This window comes from Mytilinidion resinicola, assembly GCF_010093595.1.
Source record: "Mytilinidion resinicola strain CBS 304.34 unplaced genomic scaffold BDZ99scaffold_27, whole genome shotgun sequence".
Lineage (NCBI taxonomy): Eukaryota > Fungi > Ascomycota > Dothideomycetes > Mytilinidiales > Mytilinidiaceae > Mytilinidion > Mytilinidion resinicola.
Genome location: NW_022985463.1, coordinates 65,841 through 84,992, shown reverse-complemented (window position 1 = coordinate 84,992; position 19,152 = coordinate 65,841). Strand labels below are relative to the sequence as shown.

The window sequence follows — 19,152 nt, the reverse complement described above, 5'->3', positions numbered from 1 at the left end:
ATATAAGCTCACTCATTCACTACAATACAAACTCATGTTCAATTCAATCTATCTGATGAACTCTTGGCGATTCCGCAAGCAACCAACTGGGCTGCTATGTACAGTCTGATGGCATGTGTCATCTTCTCTGTTCGTATTTCACACCTTAGGAGTTTCCTGTGAGGTGGTATTACTTGCATCTACCTTCTTAAGGAAGAACCTTCTCTTAGTCTTTTCCCATTTTTCTTTGCGTAATTCACTGCTCTTGCTCTGGAGACTATTGCTTAAAACTTGCTTCAAAGCGCTACGATCCGTTATGAAACCTGCCTTCGTAAGCATAACCTTTCCTGCAAGCCACGATTCCTCGATTTGTTCGCGCCACAGGATGCCTTTGAATTGAGTAGCATGCAGTAGTTCGTCCCTTGATGCAGTTTTTGCCTTGACGCGGACGTACCCCACCAAATTGAACCAAACGGCGAAATCGAGGAATGATTGGAGAGCAGGAGGGCGTCTAATAGTATCGAATCCGACTCGCTTTACGTATTTGGAGGTTCGATAGTCTTCACAATTTTTCATCCCCGCTCGACTAACTTCATCTAGGTAATCGACGAAAGAAGACTGGAGCTTGTTCTCTAACATGAGTGCGTATTCGATACACCAGATGAAGTTTTCCCATTTTGCGTCAGAAGTAGTGTTCACTGCTTTGAGGATGCCCATGAAGCCATTTGCCCAATGGCGTTCGGGGTCGAATGCATCATGACCCGTAGCGTTGAGTATAGTCTTCCACATATCACTAGATTGGAGGAAGTCTTTCGCAGTGCGATGAATGAAACGAACATACGAATCTAACACTCATAAGTTTCCATTTGGTGGCACGATTGAGCGAACTTACGAGTGGACAAACCAACACTTGGATCTTCGTGCCAGGACTCTACTTCTAGGAAGCACTTGCAGCGCGAAATAAGACGGCGGTTCATTGTTTCAAGTCGGTCCATGACCTCGTCCGGAGATAGAGTTTTGATTTCCGCCTCCATAGCGGAGTCGTGGTCTTCGTTATCCGCGAACCACAACTCTAGTAGGAGCGGACGGTCGCGCGCCATTACTAGACGAAATAGCTGGCAAGCGTGCTTGAAGTAGATTGGATCCAGCCCGCTGAGCAATCGGTCGAATAGCGACTCGAGCCCCGGGGGAAGGACTTCTAGCCGCGCAAGCAGGTCTGACATGCGGTCGGCATTTGACAGCCCTTCGAGCAACGACAGTACTACAAGGTGAACCCAGAGGAATACTCCGGCAGCCTTGTCGGCGATGCCGTTGATAAGGGTGGAAGCTCGTTCAGGCTCAAGCTTACTCAGTCTCGTATAGTGCTTGTTGTTATTGAATGCAGAAGTGACATAGTGATGTATATCTTTCTTCGTTAGTCGCTCAAGAAGAAGACAAGGTCGATCCTCAAATGAGTCCGCAAAAACCAACCATGGTCGGCTGGCTACACAGGCTTTGACATGTGGATATTCAGCCGCATTGAGAAATAGATGGACAAGCTCTTTGTGGTCGCCATCAAACTCGTCAAGCCCGTCGACCACGAAGAAAAAAGTTTTCGGCGTCTCTGATGGAGCGATTAGAGCCTCGAATGCTTGCACTAGTTCAGACCACGTAAAGGTCTGTCGGCCTCCCCCAAAAGCAACGAACTTTTGCCAACGGTGGTTGAATATTTGCATGACGGTTTTCTTGTCGTTGGAGAGTGATGAATGTAAGATGGACCGAAGGAGCCCCATCCGCGACATCTGCATGACAGTGCCAGAATTCCAGAAGAAGAAACCGGCCTGAATAAGTGGCCTTCCCGCTGCCCATGTCTGCAGCTGGGCGGATGTACGACTATCGTTGAACAAGTATTTCATGAGGGTGCTCTTCCCGGAACCGGGTTTTCCTGCTATCCAGTAGAGATTATCCCCGTCCGTACCAGAGAGCCACTTAGTGAAGCTATCCCATTCGCACGACTCGATTTGTTGCGGATCGTCCTCGAAAATCCACTCGCAGGTATTTTGATGCGCCTTCGGGATGGCTTCGTAGCGGTCCGGTAAATCAGAAAAATATAGTCGAGCAAGTATCATGTTGAAAAAACGTTGTTCAACGTCCATGTCGACGGCTAAAATGAGAGAATTAGAAAACTCCACCATCTCGCCCTTCTGGGTGGGCTTCCAATCATTGTCTTGAAGCGAGGCGAGGAGTTCTGCCTTCTTCTCATACTCCAATGCCGAGGTGGTTTCTTTTCTGAGCTCTGGAATTTCGCCTATGCGTTTTCTGTGGTTTCCGTTAGTCTCGCGTCTTCTCACTTCTTGCTAAAAGCTCACCGTAAGGAAAGAAGTAATGCAGTGTCGACCTGCTTTCGAATCTGGTCAAGCCGGTCCGCAAGACCTGAGACCTCCTTCTGTTCCAGAATACTGCGAATCCCCTGATTAAGAGCGTTTCGTTTTCCACCGTCCTTTTTACGCTTCACCCGATCAAGCTTCTCAAGAAGATTGGTCGCGACCATTCTACTGTCCTTGGCAAGCTGGATGAGTTGCTCATCGGCACTCTTCCGACCAAACCCACTCCCCTTAGACCGGAAACCCCACACAGTTTGTCGGATCTCTTCGGTCAATTCAGTGGAGAGTTCAGACAGATTTGCAGTCGCGTCTTCTAAGAACGAGTTCTCCTCCAGAGCACCATCGGCCGACAGGTATATCTCCCGGGTTCTCGAGATCACCTTTGCTGAAAAGTCAACAATTTGGATAACACCCGAGGCGACTGAAAGCGCGCTTAGCGGATCCATGGCTGGCGAGAAGTGGTGAAGGAAGTTGTTGTTGTTGGAGGAGGATTGCAATGAGGCTCAGGCTTGTTCGCACATGACCGCGGCCTGGAATCTCGCCAAAACTTGACCATTTCTAGTGAGCTGCATCTAAGCAAGGATACTCGGGAGACCTGAGCGGAAATTGCCTAGATGAGCCTAGGTAGGAGCCGGGCCTGAGCCGAATCCAGCCCAGCCATAGCGGCAAGAGATTGCGTAAGCAGAGGGGTCGGGTAGCTTTCGGACTGGGGTGTTGAAGCTGGCCTGGCATACTACTTGTACAGAGTACCTAAGTGCTGAAAAATTGTACCTGTCACTAGCCCAAATCAACAAGCTCCAAAATCCCGACATATTTCCCTCCCTTCCGCTTTGATATTCTCAACAATCCAAAGCTGCGAATTACTAAACACCAGCACCCCACCCGGAATAAACGCCATGTTATTACTCTGTGCCCCTACGAAGATCTTCCCAAGAAGGATCCCCTGCGGACTCCAAACATGAACCCCATCTCCACAGTTCGCCCATACGTTACCATCAGTCTCAGCATGTATACCATCCGGGAACCCATTATCCGGATACGCAAACGTCCTCCGATTCCCAAGCCTGACCTTGTCGACAACATCAAACGCATAGATCGTTGCCGGGCGCGTAAGGTTCTGCGTAACGTGCTGCGCACCCGTATCCGTGACATACAGCGTCTGCAAATCCGGGGAGAACTCCAGCCCATTCGGTTGATCGAAGCCATCCGCCACTACTTGAATCACGCCTGTAGATGGCTCGAAGCGATACACCTGCTTCGGAACCGCAGGCGCCGGTCTAAACGATTGGAAGAACCCGTAATCCGCGTCCGTAAACCATAGATCGCCCGTCTTGGGATGCTGGCGCACATCGTTCAACGACGAGAAATTCCGGCCGAGCGAGTTGTTCAGGATGACCTCTGACGTGTTCGTGGCTGGATCCACCGCCACGAGGCCGGACGGGTGCTCAAAGTCCCCCTGGTCGCAGAATAGTAACTTCGGCGGCGTACTATCATTACTCGAGCCAGGGGGATAGTATCCCGTTCCCCCATTCGCTTCGTACAGATTCGGGTAATGAGTAGAACTTAGCGCGTAATCCTCTAGACTGAGCACAGTGACATTGATTGGGTTCTCCAGTGAGCCGTTCCAGTTAGATGTGATGTAAATTGAGTTTGTGGCTTTATGGTAGGTTCCCATTTCGTGGAAGGCTTGCCATGGTAAGTCATACAACTGCCGTGCTTTCGCGTTTTCTCCTAGGACGTTGGTGGCGAAGGTGGTATTGTATGCAAGAAGAGAGACGGCAGGTTCGGCGGTGTTGAGAGCGGGGAAGGAAGAGAGGTAGTTGAGGTTTGTGGAGAGTGCGAGGAGGTCGATGGGGATGATGTTGGACATGGTTGAGGCCAGGTGTTGTAGATATTGGGGAGAAAGAATGGAGATGTGAGGGCAGGTCTGTAGACATTGCAGTTTCATTAATAGGGCATTTGGGGGCGTCGAGTAGCACGACGTCGTTGAAGTCGAAGGCTTTTGTATGAAGTCAATTGACCCGCTGTGATTTGCGTTCACGAGACATGATGTTGTTCTCGTGAAGTACCCCTCAATACCCCACTTAAATACTATTCTGTGACGGGTTAGGACGAGCAGCTCCATACCCCCCTGATTGGTGGAATGCTGTTAAGTCAGGAACAAACTCTAAGGATGGACCGCTCAAATCGACTCTGGCACTAATGCGTATCTAGCTTCCGTACCGCACCAAGAAGTCATGACAGAATTGAGGGGCGGCGTTTAGCTAACTTAAATAAAATAAGCATTAGGAATTCAATTGGAGACAAGCAACTGGAATAGAGGGACAGCTTACGTACCACGAGTATCAACACACACGTTGTCCCCATAGTTGCTATTCGTGCCATCCCCCTAAATAATACCCGGCCGTCAAGTACTCCGAGATCGTCGCCGCAGCATTCGGGTTATAGTAGATGCCGTCTTCGCCGCATTCAGAGCCGTCGCCGTGTTCACGAATTGGAACCAACCCGCGGAAGCCAAGTCTGTCAGAAGAAGCACCTGCAAGATATAATTAAGGGGAAGGCGGTGCATCGGCATGGTGGCCTCAGGGAACGTTCACGGTTCAGTTTGGAGATCGTGGAATCAGATATCCATCCAGCAGGTGGGGGACGGACATTGCCAAACTTATTGCGTTGCGGGCGAGCTGTCAGGCTAAATGCTAGGCTTAGAGGCGCATGCATGGTGGCCTACTGGGCGGAGGTGAGGCTGGCTAGTGAGCGACTTGGACAACCAAAGGCTTGTGGCGTCTTGTTGCTCCCTATATCATCCTGATGATTACCATGACTATAAAATCATACGAACTGTATAATCCTCGCCTACAGTACTCCCCAGACGTTCAATACATAATTTATAAGATGACCTACGGGGCATCAAGTGCATTATTGTTCTTCTATATACATTAAATCTTTTTCCAATAAAACAGATTGTAAAACATTAAGCATAGAACTATGCAACATACCACAAGTTTCGGAACATTGACCATAAAATGTACCGAATCTGTTTACAAGTGCTGATACTTGGTTCAATCTTCTAGCACTCTCCTTTACGCTTCAAAGGCCGTTCCACGATGTTCACCGTCTTGACTTGTCCCCAACTCTGAGATGACTCCATACGCCGGCAGCTCCGACCTCCCATGGTATGATGCCTCACTATATGCTGGCATTCCCGGCGTCTGAGAATATTGCCACCCTCGTATTGGCAGCGCTGGCGCTGGCGCAGTCGGCGCTATCACTTCTTTCAGAACCTGCGGCTGCCCTTGTACCCCCTGAATCCACTGCGTATCCCGCTGCGTCATCCGCTTTGCCCTCTCTCGGCGTAGAAGTAACAGTAACGCAAGCACAGACAGCCCGGCGATGCTACCGCCAACCCCAATGCCTGCCTTTGCAGGTTTGCTAAGGCCGCCGGTTGCAGGTGCTGTAGTTGCCGAAGGGGTCGCGGATGTGGTTGCTGACCAGGTTGCTGACATAGTTGCTGACGGAGTTGGAGAGGGCGAGGAGGATTGCAGCGTAGCTGAGGATGGCGAAGAGGAAGTTTGGAGGGTTGTTGATGAAGATGGCGAAGAGGAAGTTTGAAGGGTTGTCGATGAAGACGCATATGTTACCACCGTCGCCGTCTGAGTAAGCGGCAGGGCAGACCACTGTTTTGGTGACACGGCTTGGAATGTTACGTCGGTTGGGGGATCACTGGTGCAATACTGATCACCGCAGCAATGCCAAAGGTTTTCGGTGTAGTTGTATATGATCTCAGTCGCCTTGAATTCCGCTGTCCCAATGTCAGCCTTGCAGAAAAGATTTAACCGGATGATAGGGAAATGATGAAGGAGTCGGATTGGCGTTCGAATGCGAGTGGGTGAATAGTGGGTAGGTGTTGGAACGAAAGAGTGTGGTACTTACAACACGCCTTTTCGCAGACACTATCGGCATAGCTACTATCTGTGCAGCCTCCGGGATAGAATCCGGATTTCAAACTGGGGTCCTTGTTATAGCAGATCGAGTCTTCACCACACTCGTCGCTTACGGCACAGCACAGCTGGGGGCCACCTGGGGTTTTTGCGGTGTTGGGGCACTCGTGCCACTCATCATTCAAGCTTACGACGCCGTTCGGGTACTTATAGAAGCATTCTGTAAGGACCAGGGGTGCGAGGAAGGCTATTATTAAAAGGAGTGAAATAGAGGGGAGGCAATGCGGCGACATAGTAGCCATGGTGAAGAGTCAACCAGGATATCGTAGGGCAACGCACCGAGAGAGGATGGACGGATGAGGGGACGACACAGCCTACTTATGTTGTTGGGAGGTGTTCAGGCTGAACAACTATTGACGAACTCACGGTGGCTGCAAGGCGGAGACAAGGCTGGCCAATGAGAGCTTCAAAAATTCGTGGTCTCGGTGACCTCAAGTTGCTTTTTGAAGTGACGATCCCTAAGGATTCATTTTTTTTTGACAAGAGATAAAGTTGGGCGCTTGCGTTAAGTAATTTGGGAAGTTGTGTGGGAAGAAAGAGGTATCGCAGACTTGAAAGTACGCAAACACGAATATCATTTTCAATCAAGACGAAGTGAAGATGCCCAATCCGCACGTCTCCAGCAGATCGACGGAGAGAATGACGTACATCACCACCTGTTGTCAATCTGAACCTAAATATAGTGGGGCACAGCAAACGCCGTGGATGGAAATGCTTGTCGGGCTGTCAATCTCCGGGCAAGCTCGCCTACAGGCAGAGATGATCGAGGCCGCGGACACTTCTGCATCGCCCACTTAAAGCCGAGTAGTCCCCATCGCGAGTATGTCGTTATCCCTAAAAGCTGTGTCGTGGTGGGATACCTGAATTAGACTAGCGGCAACTGCACAGTTCTATTGGCGGCGGCGGAGTGCATGAGCGTGCGTCTGGAGTTCCGTTATTTATAGCACTCGAAAAGCGATCCGCCACCGTAAATTGGGCTATACACTATTTTCGTACATGGCGCTCTGGGAACGCGTTTTATATTGAGATTGTAGTCTTGCAAGAATGTCCTTCCAGTTCGAGGGCCGACAAGACTGAAGAATTCGTGCGCGCAAAGAGCCCGAGGCCCTAGCAATTTAGCCAGTTGTTTCCCAGTCGATTACCAGATCCGATAGATAGTTTTGGATTCTTCTACGTATGTAGAAGAGTCGAGGAACAGTCAAATCTGTGTGGCGAGGATATCGTGCGGTTAAGCTGCCAAGGCAAGATTCTAGTCGCGGTAGTATGCATGAGAGAGTCTTCTCGTGAGTTCCCGACTGATTGTATTAATGGTAACGACAAATATAGGGTGCAGATGTGGGGATAGAGAGAAGAACAGAAGCGAAGCGAAAAGGTGTCGTTGAAGCAATCGCCCCGAAATATCCATTTCAATTACGTCACGTGACTGACCCAGCTACTATACCAACGTCTTCACCTAATTCGCCCTCTACTTCCAGCAAACTCACCCCTACTTCCCCGCGAGTCCCCAAACTGCGACTTCTCTTCTTAGGTCTCGCTTAGCTGCTCACCATCAAGAAAAAAGGCAAACGCCTTAACCTCATCTGCGAGACTTTAAGGCCCTGCCCCGGCCCGCACGAGATCGCGGGGAAGATTGGTACAGGATTAAAGATAGCCACGGCGCGTTCGTGAACAAGGTGGGTTGGGATTTTTGGGGTACTGAGGGCATGCTTGATGTGAGTCGTGGGCGCACTATTAGACACTCTCTCCATAAGATGCACGAAAAGCATTGGTATCTTGTTTTGAGCCGATCTCATGATTGCTTTGGTGGGTGAGTATATGATAAGATTAGCTGGCAGGACGGCGCTGAGCATAGCAGCGAAGGTGCCAGCGAAGACGAGAAGATGTATGAAGATAAGGCTAAGCAGAGCAGCGATGAAGGTGGACCAAAGCAGGAGGGAAAGAATATGAGACAGATTCCGGTTGATAACGGTAATGATAATGCGGCTGCAGCAAGTTTCGAGCCCCATGTAAGTTGGAATCAGAATCCGGGCCAGATGCGTTTGGCGACAAAGCTGCCAAGAAGGCACTCTCGCCGCCCTGGAGTCGTGAGTCTCACAACTCTAGTGTGTGGAGGTTCTCGTATTATTTATGGGCTGCTACTTAGGCTGAGGTTCAGCCTTGTGTGTCGGTGCCTGAGGCGCTAGAGTGTTGATTCGAGCGCAGACAGCGCTAATCCGAACTGGGCGCTCGGCGCTCAACGCACAAGGCTCATGCACTTCGCCAGCACACAGCGATCTACACCTCTGTTCGAGCCAACCCAGTGTCCATGTGGCTTCCTTCTTATCATCATGGCTGAGAAGGCATCCGCTTCTGCACGCATGCCAAGAAAGGGCTGCTTCCTTCTCCCCGCAGGCTGACTTCCAGCGCGGCTTGCAGGCTTCAGTCACAGGTGAGGCTTAAGTAACTCGCCACTCTCCCTCGAGTATGAGTTGTTGATCTACTTCCACGAGCATGGATAGAATGAATATCTTGCCCTTCCTTCCGATTGTCTTCTTCTTCTTTGCTTGCTTTGGCACGTCCGCTCCTACAGACGAGAAGCTTCCTGCTTCACCATTTCCTGCACAAGGCTTGCCGCGATATACATCCACCTCCATGCATAAGGTTCTAGCAACTCCAATCGAGCAACTACACTTGCCTGTCATTGCGCAGCATTTCCAATCTGGAGGAGATGCCGCACCCTCAGCGACCTCTATTCACGTCCTCTCCCCAGCTCTCGCTATAAAGCCAAGGGCTATTATTACTCGAACCCCAGTCTTGTTCGTTTCGGAGGGAACTACAGTTTCTGAGTTACCACATCGGTCTCAATATTGCGGATTTTACGATGGAGACTGTACGTAACGCTAGACTGTTGCAATAAGTAACTTCGGAAGCTCATTATCTAGTGAAACATCCGTTGTTCTGCACATCGTCTGAGGTTTGCAATTTTCACGGCACACTCATGTGCTGTGGCGAATCATGCCCTACAACCTGTGCTAACTACGACGACTGGGATCATAGTCACCGTGACACGAGAACAGAAATACGAGATGGAACTATGTTATGGTAGGATGCTCATCCAGTTCGACAACCTGTCTGACTACGTTGCAGTAACTTTGATACTCGTGACTGTGAAACTGGTACTATGGACGGGCCTTTTAGTACGTTCGGGTGTACGATGGATCCGTTGATGACAACACGCTACACAGGCCTCATCTACACTCATCACAAGAGTATCCAGCCAGTCGACGCAGTGCTTTCATCTTATTCTGGATATACCTGTAAGTTCCCCAGGAAACTCAAGGTTGGGATTGAATGTTTTGAACTTTAACAAGCATAGTGACCTTCAAGTCCTCCTACGACGGAGTTTATGACGTACTCCAACCAGCACCGACTGCGCCTGTAGAGATGCTCTCCATTTTCAAGGAGAATCCCCCAAGTTGCGTCGAAAACATCACCGAATTATGTCCCGAGCTGTACTCTTCGGCCTACCTTTGCTCGAATCCGTTCAACGTCACCATTTCTCGCCCTGACTGTTATTGCGTTATGCTTCTCGGAAATGCCTGCCCGGGCCTCTGCCTGGAAGGACGACAGCCTGACGATTATCTCGGCTGGACAGTGCCGATGTGTGACGATGGCAGTGCATTTGCGAACTCTGCCGCGTTCGGGAATGTTTCTGTATTTGCGAACATCTCAAAGAGCTCTTCAATAAACGGGACGTTTATTGCACGTGTGAAGGAATACAATGCTACATGGAAAGAACTTTGGCCGAACTACAAGAACACGAGTGAGACGGCATATCTGAATGACAAGAACGAGAGTGAGACGGCATATCTGAACCATAAGAACGCGAGTGAGACGGCATATCTGAGTATAATCCCGTGGAAGTGGAGTCTTGAGCCACAGAATATAGCTCAGACAGGTTGGACCACGAATATCACCGTTTGGACCCCGAATACCACCGTTTGGACTACGAATAGCACCTGCCCTTCTGTAAAAAGAAAACTTTTGATATTTGCTATTCCGAACGCTATCACGTTTGGTAGCTCAATCATCCTGGCCAACCGAAAATTCGCCCAGTTCGTTACTTGCACGCTAGGCGGGAGAAAAGGAAGTCAAAGCTGGGCAAGCATGGCGATACTCGGCGTCCTTCTCGATCTCATTGCCACCTACATCAATGCGAGATACGTGAAAAAACAGCCTGGCTATGAGGACGTCATAATCGGGAAATTGTTCATGCTCTGGACTGCCAGGCCCAGACTTGGGTGGCCTGTCGTCGTCTGGGCTCTCTTTTTCGACACGACTGACTACATTTCAGCCGCCATAGCATTACCTCTCACAGAAGTGATCCTCCAAATCATTGGAGTTGTGTACATCGGTTGGGCGGCGGATGTCGGACGTCGACATGGCTACTCCAGCTTGCAGAAAAGCCCTCACAAATCCGACGCCCGGATGATGTGCGCGGGTGCTATTGTAGCACTTTTGGGGCTTGGGTTCGCGCTCAGCTGGGCTTTCATCATTTACACCCCCGTTGGCCGCAAACTCATCGAAAACTTCCAGCGGACCGCTCGTTTCTTCACACAGTGCTTCGACTCTATTGGCCGTTTCATCCTAGCGCCGGTCAGGACTACTCATGACTTCGTCATCCCACTCTTCTTCGTAATCTGGGGTCTGGGCCTTCGGCTTTACTACTATCCCGCCTGGGTACTCAGCAAGCTCGTTCCTGGGTGGAGTCGTGAGAAACCAGCGCTCAGGCCAATCTCAAATGCGTGGAGAATGAAAAGGTCCGCGCGGACGACAGGCACTGAGCTCATGACAAAAACGGAACGCGAGGCTTTGACGCAGGAGGAGGCCATAGTACAGATGGGCTTTTCCGAAAATATCCCAAGGAGGCTGGCCTACCACGCAATGGCAAGCGCCTTCCCGTGTATTTTGCGGACTAAAATGACTGACTGAGAATATAGCTTCTTATCGTACCTTACCTTGGCCAGTGGCTACTCTGGGTAGGGTTTGTCACGCTGTCGCAGGACCACTACGTAAGTTTCTTGTCGGTAAGAGTACTATTTTGGGGTTCTGGCTGACTTGTAATAGTGTCCACCCAAGTTGAGCTATTTGACTGCTGTTTGGAGCGTTTTCTCTTGCATATGTAAGTTCATACATGGATTATCCATCTGGTGGACGTTTCGCTAACCGTTATCTCTCAGCTGTTTTCTTGAGCGCGGCAGTATAGTTTCAAAGTCAATGTGGAAGTAGTCAAGTATGAGCTTGCGATATACTACATCCATTCCGAATACCCCTGCACTTTTTTCCCTTAAGATTCGGCTTCTAATTGACCCAGCTGCTTCACGTGACATGCTGCATACACAGTTGAATGCAACACACGCAATAGAGGTAGTGGACTTGCGCGTGTCATTGCGGACCACGTGCTAGTTGAGATATTGACTCGTGCTCTCGGATATAACCTTGCTGAAGTTCCACTTAATCACTCAACACGGCCGACTCTCAGAAGTAGGCTGACTGCTAGATACCCAGTCAAGTAAAAGACAGCTCAATTGCCACCGCTCCAAACTTGACGTCATGTCCAGAATTATGAATGTTCAGCGGACCGCCCCGAGCAGTGATAAACGCATGTGCCCCGACTGTTAACAAGACATTATATATGTAATAAATACGAGACTGAATCAAGAAACGAGTTTTTATACGTCGCAAGTCAACATAATCATATGTACAAAAAGCTTCATCAATCATCGCCCGCGCGGAATCCTACTTCATCAAGCCCCAGGCCTCCCGCAGCCACCACTTCATCCGCTGGACAGTAGGCTCACGCTGTGCATAAGGACCAGGCTGACCCGGCACTCCTCTCGCGGCGCCTCTTCTCCGCAGGTTCTCCGCGTCTGGGAGACGGCCGCTCGCATCGGGTTCCTCATCACCCGGGAAGGTCTCTTGCAAGACGTACACTGGCACGCCAAGGGCAGTAATGGGTCGGACCGTCGTTCCATGCCAGAACTTCCATCCGAGATACAGGGTCAAGAATACAAGAGGGCCCGCATAAGCTCCAATCAAATCTGCTGCAAGCTGGACATTGGTTTTCAGTTGCTTGTCCGCGGTCAGGTGGTGGCGAGAATTCAGGATGTAGATTGCAGGCCACCCGGAGAAGAAGACGATCAGGCAGGAGCCTATAAGGCCGACGTATGCCCACCAGGGCTGCCAGTGGGCGCGATAGTGCTTTGTCGTGTAGGGTGGGCGGTCTCGGGAGTAGACTTGGCGTTCGTGGAGGAGGTCAAGCCTGTCAATGTTAGCGTTGAGTAGGGGGTAAAGGCAATGAGTTGCTCACCCTGCTTTGAAACGGAGGAAGGCGATGCATTGGCTGGCGTAGACGCAGGCGACGGCTCCGGTGAAGAATGCAGATAAAGTTAGGATGGGCTGGTTGTAGGAAGTGTCTGCCAGTCCCAGTAATGCTAGGAAGCCGAAGGACGAGCAGAAGACGATGGCTGCAATGGGTGTATGACCGTTGTTAGTCCTGCCGAGCGTGGATTTAATGAACGTATTGCCGTAGAGTTGCGCCGTTGCAAAGAGGGTACGACTCGATACATAAAGTGCGGTATTGGCAGCAGTGTAGCCAGATACCAAAAAGCAAGCATTTAAAACGTCCGGTAGGGCTTTGATCGCTGTCGACTTGACAACAATGATGAACGGCGAATGGGAAGTGTTCGTGTTCTCGAGGGAATACATCCGGAAGAGATCACGATCGGTATAGTTGATGTTGAATCCTACGAGAAGGGACGTGATGAAGTAAAGTCCCAATGGGACCCAGTACATGAATCGCGTCGCAGTAGGCAAATCTTTTCGAGGTCTGCGGGCCTCTCCTGCAGTCACCACGACGATGTCACCACCCTGGGATCTTCGTTAGCTAAAATGGTAAAATTAGTGCCGGAGTCATTACTTACCATGCACGCAAACATGCCGACAGTCACGGATGTCCTAGGAAAGACTGTTAATGGAAGTTAGATGTGATAAAGTCACGTGACGTACCAGACTGCCAGAAAGCGTCCGCCCCCTCCAGGAATGCCCTCAGTATTACCAGTTGGGGGAGTATGAGCGGTTGTGTCGTTGAAGCCTGCCGGATTGAAATAGGGCGTGAACGCATATTCGGAGCTATAGTTGCCGACCGTAGGCTTCATTCTCGCTCCTCCGACTCCAAGGTTAATGACTATCATTAAGATGCACAACAGTAGGATGAGTAGTATCTTAAACCACTTGACAATTCGCTCAATCCGGCCGTAGGTCTTGACTCCGCAGATGTTTGAGAAGAGGGTAAGAGTGACGAGTCCAATCACGATACCAGTCTTCTTGCCTTTGTCAAGGGGTGGGCTTCCAGAGGGACCAAAATTGTCGGCGACCCGTGCTGCTCCCGAGGTGAGGGCAGCCATACTCAGACATTGAGCGAGGCAGTAGGTGACAGCTACTGCAAAACCCAAGGCAGGATCAACCTGGGAGGCCCTGTCAGTGATTTGAAGCTTACAAAGCGTCAAGTTACTTACAAAGGTATGAGGATAGTCAATGAGGGCTCCTGATAGCGGCCTCACACTGACGAGCTCTGCTAGACAGCGATAGACTACATAGAGATTAGCCATAGCCATACAAATCTTTCTTCAGGCTACGCACCACCGACGACGATTAGGCTTGCAATAGCGTAGCCTAAAACACAACCAGCAGAGCCCGACACGGCAATAAGCTCGCCAGACGTGATGAATAGTCCGATGCCGATGGTTCCCGAGATTGCGATGCTTGTTATGTGATGCTTTTCAAGTACTCGATCGAGATGGTCGTTATGAAAGATCCATTGAGCTACGTTGTCGAACCAGCCATCGTTGCTGTGTTCAGAGTCGACATCGGCCTCATTAACACCAGATTGAACTACACTTCCTGACTTTCCGCGAACAGACAGTTCGATAGAGCTGCGAGAGTGTTCATTCTGCATTGGGGTATCCGCCATGATAAGATGAAGCGAGGGTACTCCGTAGACAATCACGAGGCCGTTGAAAAGATGAGAGCTGACCCAAGAAATAGGGAATCAACAAGGTATATGAACTAAAGGAAAAGGCTGAGAGACAGGTCTCGCCAGCATGATCAAACACCATAGCTAAGTCCGCAAGTGACCAAACGAAGCGACAAGGCTGAGAAACGCCGGTGAAGCAACGAGGCTATGGCGCCACATGCGATGAGCTGTCGTGGAATGCGCCTCGGTGGCTTCGAAATATTAGTCCCAGCCTGGTCACCGGCATCTCCTTTCTGTTGATAGGGCCTATCAGTGGACTAGCATCACGCCTCCGGGCGTGGGGAGAACGCGCTGTGGCTTGCATGCGGGGGCCAAGGCTATCTGCTTCGCCCCAATCAATACGGAGTCCATGTCGGCCGGCCAGAGGCAGGCGAGCAGTCTCAGCCCTCACTAGAGCCTGGAGCAATCGATATCGAGACGCGTGGACGTCTTCTAAGACAGCCTTCTGCTAAAATCCAACAAAGGGGGCTGTAGAGCTCTCGGAGCGTCGTTCTGCGTGTTCTGACCTTCCTATACCTCTTGTTGTCGTCGAAATGGCTCTCAACCAGCGTGAGCGCTACCTCGAACAGAATGTTGAGTGGTATAGAGGATGGATGATAGAGGATGTTGCAGTTCGCCGCCAGGTCCTCGAGTCGCGCAGGGACGCCCTTGCGGCACGAAGCTTCGACCGCCAGACACTGAACGAGCTCCAACAACTTCTGAGCCACGAATACCTCTGCCTTGAATATGGACAACCACAGACTCTCCTGCGCGTTGAAGGCGCCCGCCGGAACAGCGTCGATACATGGCTGCAAGCGCGGCTGCAAGCACTGCTCGGCCAAGTCGTCGAGTGCTTGGTCGAGCGGGTTTCCGGGCCTACTCGTCTGGAGATTGTGCTACTCCTTCGAGTCCTCCTTTCTATCCTGACTCTACTCCATGTCCAAGACTCCCAAAATCCTCCGGATATCCAACGCAACCATCTACTTCGCCGATTTGAGAACGAGCTTCAGCAGGGGCTCCGCATCATCCATCAGCCACTCACTGTAGACAACTTCCGTATTGCGCAGACGTCGTATCTCCTCCGAGTTGCACTCGACTTTGATCAGTTAACTGCATCGCCGCTGCCGGCCTCTGTGGTAAATCCATTAAGACAATGGATTTCTTTTGCGTTTCAAGCAGTCCCTACCGTATGTTGTGAGCTTTCTCAGTTGAAATATGCACTAACAGGTAGCAGGACTCTGAACACCGCGTCAGAGCGCAAACAACAGAATGCTTCCAAGAGATCGAACGACGACTGTCTGAATTCTGGCACCACTTATCCGACAAGCTTCATATCCTCGCCACCGTTCAAGAGCTTGCCCGGCTGACCGTTGCTTTGCATCTGCTTTCTACCGTCACCTTAGGCTCTAACGTACGAGCATCAGGGCGCCGACAACCTGCTCCAATGCTCCAAGGGGTGCAGAACTTTGCAAAGATGGTTCTGGAGAAGGTTTCCCAAGTAGTCACCGATGAGCTTGATATGGTTCTAGCACCTCAATCTCCTAGTTCTCTCACCCCAATGGCTACTTTTGCTGCGCTCGATATCACTACCTATCTTTGCGGCATTCTAGAATGTGCTCGACAGTTAAGTGGGATCCTTGAGATCGGAGACCTCCCCCAACCATTCTGGAATCTCATGGGCCGTACGATCGCCATTGCGGACGAGCGAAGGGTTCGCTGGAAGGCAGTAAGTATATCATCCCTTGATTGAACAAGCATGTACTCTAACTATGTACATGTCTTTTAATTATCTCCTTCTGTGTCCGTTCTCATTAAAGTATCGATAGGCTAACTTTGGTAAAGATAGAGGTACTTCTAATCAACGCAGGCAACCATGATGACTGCTCAAGAGACATACATACGGTTGCTTCACATCCTCGTCGCAGTCACGTGCAACAACCCGCACAGCAGCTCCGAGCCGAAGTCCAAGCCATCAGCCAGTGCATCCTCCAGGAAAGGGGCCAGTATGTCAGAGATCGACGCCACTCTCAAGCTTTATCATCATCGGGGAGCCTTGTGTCCGAAGAAGGTCCCCAGTACCGTATCCGGCGCGATGGATGGAACGAAAACGGCATCGAATCTATGCAGCGATCATCAAATATAGAGACTGTATTAGTCAAACTACAAAGGCCTCGGGAAAAAGCACGTAAATTCTTAACGTCTTCTCGAGTGGATTGCATCAACTCCGGGCTCTCGCCAAATTGCGAAGCTGCATTTCTCCAAAGCGACGACCGAGTTGTGCTTTACGATACGCGTTATCTATCCCATGGTAAGAAGTTGCAGGCTGGATTGGAGTTGATTCGACCTCAGAGTTATATGAAGGATGCAGTACTATCTAACTGTTTCCTTGCGTTCACCAATGGCCGCGGCCTAGAAGTCCATGAGTACCATCATCTCAACCTCCCAAATGCGACACAACCCGTCGGACAATGTCAGCTGTCCGAACAAGAAGCTGGAGGACACCGGTGGGAGCCAAGCTGCCTTGCCATTCATGAAGGTAAAGATCAAGTGTGGATTGCCGTTGGTGGCGGGATTGTCCGAGGCCTCAATGGTTTCATTGGCGACATTAAGCTCTTCCATTTCAAGAAGCATAATAACCGCAGAAGGCTTGAGCCCAAGCTGGAGAGGTTTTATAGAAGTCGTCCGGATCCTCTCGCTGGCGGCCTTCTCAAAGGGGTTAGCTTCAGCCCAGACAAAAGCAAGTTGATCTGTATCACGAACAACAACGTGGTGCTCATATGGCGGCTATCAAATAATGGGCAACCAAAAGGTCATCCGTTCAGAGTTGAAAGAGAGTACACCAAGGTATGTGACTTGCGTTAATATCTTCTACGATCACCTTGCGGCTTCACTCTTCCAACCTCTCACATTATCTCTTCATTTGACCGCAGTTAATTGTACATAGTCTATGGTTTCTTACGGCGTGACATCGGCGACACTATTCTTTGCTCCCTCAAGGCGGCCTTACATCCTTACGACGACTTCGCCATCGTTCGAGCGAGCCGCCAATAACGGACGAGGGGAGTGGTCATACATCAGTCCTGTTGCGCCATGTCCAGTCACAATGCCGCCAGATCTAGAACACGACCTCACTAGCCTACGCGCCAAATATCTTGTGGGGACCGTGACCTCGAACGGTGGCCTTGTAGCTGTGCTTGAAGAAGGTGGCAAAATCAAAATCCTCAGTCTGGCTGGTGCCGTAAAGGGTGGTATCGGTTGCAAGAGGGAGGTAGATGAGCAATGCGTCGTCCAGCTATCATCTCAAGAAAAGGCATCACCCACATCTCTGCGGTTTCTCGAGTCGCCTGAAGGGTTATATGTATTTGCAATCGATCAAAAGGGCAAACTGATACGGCACAAATGGACCGACCAAAAGGTCGAAAATGATTGGGAAGACGAACCTGCACCACCAGCAGAGCTCCCAAGCATCGAGCCCATCCCGCAAATGGCAGAACTGCCATCCAACTTCACCAGCTGGGAGCTTCCAGCGGTATCCTCAATCAAAGTCGGAGGCCAAAGCGTCATCAGTTACGGCTGAGAGGTATAACATTACGGGTACCTTTTCTATCGACTAAGCAGTGTCCCAGATTCACTCTGTGACTTTCCAAATATCCGCAAACGGATCATAACTCGGATCCTCATGTCTATCATACTCAATCCCGATCGTCAGCTCCTTCGCCTTCGCCGCCCCATACACCTCCTCCACGAACGCGAGGACCAAATCTATACCCGCCGACACGCCCGAGCCGGTCCAGATGTTCCCATCCACTACCCATCGCGCCTTGTGAACCCAGTCCACCTTCGGAAACGGCGACGTCGCCTGCCCATACGTCAGAATCTCAATCCATGCTAGTCCCAATGGCGCCCTCCACACAGCAAAAATACGGAAAAAAAAAACCCTTTTCGAAGGGAAAACTCACCCAAACCCACGCCTTCTTATTCGTAGTCGCCTTCCGCCCCTCCAACACTCCACTCTGCGCCAACGGCACGCTCCCCGTGCAAACCGTCAGCACATACCTCAACTTCGGATACGCCCCCTTCAGGAACTGCGCCAGTTCCTCCACCACCGCCTCGTTCCGCAGCCCAAAACCCCCCGGCACGATCAGCACTTCCAGATCGGCCGGGGGGTTCGCGAACGTGTGCGTCGGCACGACGGACTCGCCGAAGTTGGGGGAGAGCTTGCCGTTGGCCGGGCTGTTGGTGGGCACGGGCGCGAGGGTGGAGGCGAGGATGGAGAGGGAGAGGGGATGTGAGATTGAGAGGACGTTGAGGACGTCGAGGGGACCGAAGGCGTCGAGGGCTTGGAAGCCGGGGAAGAGGACGAGGCCGTAGGATTTGGGGAGGGGGGAGGACATTGTTGAAGATTGAAGATGTTGCTTTGGGATAGAGGATGCTAGATGGGATATCAGGATGAGGAGCAAGGACAGAGGCGCTGACAATGTATATTGATTGATGAGGAGTAGAGATGGAAAGAGTACAAAAATACTCTAGTCTTGAACGTACTTTTATACTGTATCTAATAGCCTCGGAGTCTACAAGAACCGACCAAGTCCGTCCAATTTAACGTGGAAATATCAACTGAATCAAAAAACGGGAAAGCGCAAGATGTATGGCAGCTTCAAACAACGGGCTGTCATGCTTCTTATACACGCAAACATACCCCACCGTCAGCCCCGAATGACTAAGCCAAATAAGCCCAGATCCCAGCCGCAAACGCTGC

At 50.7% G+C, this 19,152-nt stretch overlaps 7 protein-coding genes across 7 annotated transcripts; 2 read left to right on the top strand and 5 right to left on the bottom strand.

Moving 5' to 3' along the window:
* Positions 1 to 9: 9 nt before the first annotated feature.
* BDZ99DRAFT_576168 (uncharacterized protein) lies at positions 10 to 2,788 on the bottom strand (the record flags this gene model as incomplete). Its single annotated transcript, XM_033728544.1, has 3 exons — positions 10 to 824; positions 872 to 2,277; positions 2,328 to 2,788. 3 exons carry the CDS (start codon positions 2,786 to 2,788, stop codon positions 139 to 141), a joined length of 2,553 nt encoding a protein of 850 aa, XP_033570213.1. The 3' UTR covers positions 10 to 138.
* A 218-nt stretch (positions 2,789 to 3,006) lies between these two features.
* BDZ99DRAFT_468228 (lactonohydrolase) lies at positions 3,007 to 4,371 on the bottom strand. The gene has a single exon (XM_033721200.1). It carries the CDS (start codon positions 4,210 to 4,212, stop codon positions 3,130 to 3,132), a length of 1,083 nt encoding a protein of 360 aa, XP_033570212.1. The 5' UTR covers positions 4,213 to 4,371; the 3' UTR covers positions 3,007 to 3,129.
* An 873-nt stretch (positions 4,372 to 5,244) lies between these two features.
* BDZ99DRAFT_503296 (uncharacterized protein) lies at positions 5,245 to 6,582 on the bottom strand (the record flags this gene model as incomplete). Its single annotated transcript, XM_033723953.1, has 2 exons — positions 5,245 to 6,141; positions 6,273 to 6,582. The coding sequence occupies 2 exons, from the start codon at positions 6,580 to 6,582 to the stop codon at positions 5,423 to 5,425; spliced, it is 1,029 nt and encodes a 342-aa protein (XP_033570211.1). The 3' UTR covers positions 5,245 to 5,422.
* Positions 6,583 to 8,091: 1,509 nt separating this feature from the next.
* BDZ99DRAFT_576165 (uncharacterized protein) lies at positions 8,092 to 11,666 on the top strand (the record flags this gene model as incomplete). The annotated part of the gene is made up of 7 exons (XM_033728543.1): positions 8,092 to 8,147; positions 8,196 to 8,346; positions 9,588 to 9,636; positions 9,696 to 11,266; positions 11,320 to 11,391; positions 11,447 to 11,501; positions 11,560 to 11,666. The coding sequence occupies 7 exons, from the start codon at positions 8,092 to 8,094 to the stop codon at positions 11,583 to 11,585; spliced, it is 1,980 nt and encodes a 659-aa protein (XP_033570210.1). The 3' UTR covers positions 11,586 to 11,666.
* Positions 11,667 to 12,025: 359 nt separating this feature from the next.
* BDZ99DRAFT_453470 (uncharacterized protein) lies at positions 12,026 to 14,387 on the bottom strand. The gene is made up of 6 exons (XM_033718332.1): positions 14,021 to 14,387; positions 13,897 to 13,970; positions 13,388 to 13,845; positions 13,303 to 13,336; positions 12,690 to 13,249; positions 12,026 to 12,641 (listed from the first exon to the last, which is right to left on the bottom strand). Exons 1-6 carry the CDS (start codon positions 14,349 to 14,351, stop codon positions 12,119 to 12,121), a joined length of 1,980 nt encoding a protein of 659 aa, XP_033570209.1. The 5' UTR covers positions 14,352 to 14,387; the 3' UTR covers positions 12,026 to 12,118.
* Positions 14,388 to 16,978: 2,591 nt separating this feature from the next.
* On the top strand, positions 16,979 to 18,124 carry BDZ99DRAFT_169639 (uncharacterized protein). The gene is made up of 2 exons (XM_033712953.1): positions 16,979 to 17,237; positions 17,338 to 18,124. The coding sequence occupies exon 2, from the start codon at positions 17,341 to 17,343 to the stop codon at positions 17,968 to 17,970; it is 630 nt and encodes a 209-aa protein (XP_033570208.1). The 5' UTR covers positions 16,979 to 17,237; positions 17,338 to 17,340; the 3' UTR covers positions 17,971 to 18,124.
* Positions 17,960 to 19,037, bottom strand: BDZ99DRAFT_468224 (class I glutamine amidotransferase-like protein). Its single transcript, XM_033721199.1, has 3 exons — positions 18,936 to 19,037; positions 18,353 to 18,825; positions 17,960 to 18,252 (listed from the first exon to the last, which is right to left on the bottom strand). The coding sequence occupies exons 2-3, from the start codon at positions 18,785 to 18,787 to the stop codon at positions 18,022 to 18,024; spliced, it is 666 nt and encodes a 221-aa protein (XP_033570207.1). The 5' UTR covers positions 18,788 to 18,825; positions 18,936 to 19,037; the 3' UTR covers positions 17,960 to 18,021.
* Positions 19,038 to 19,152: the final 115 nt, after the last annotated feature.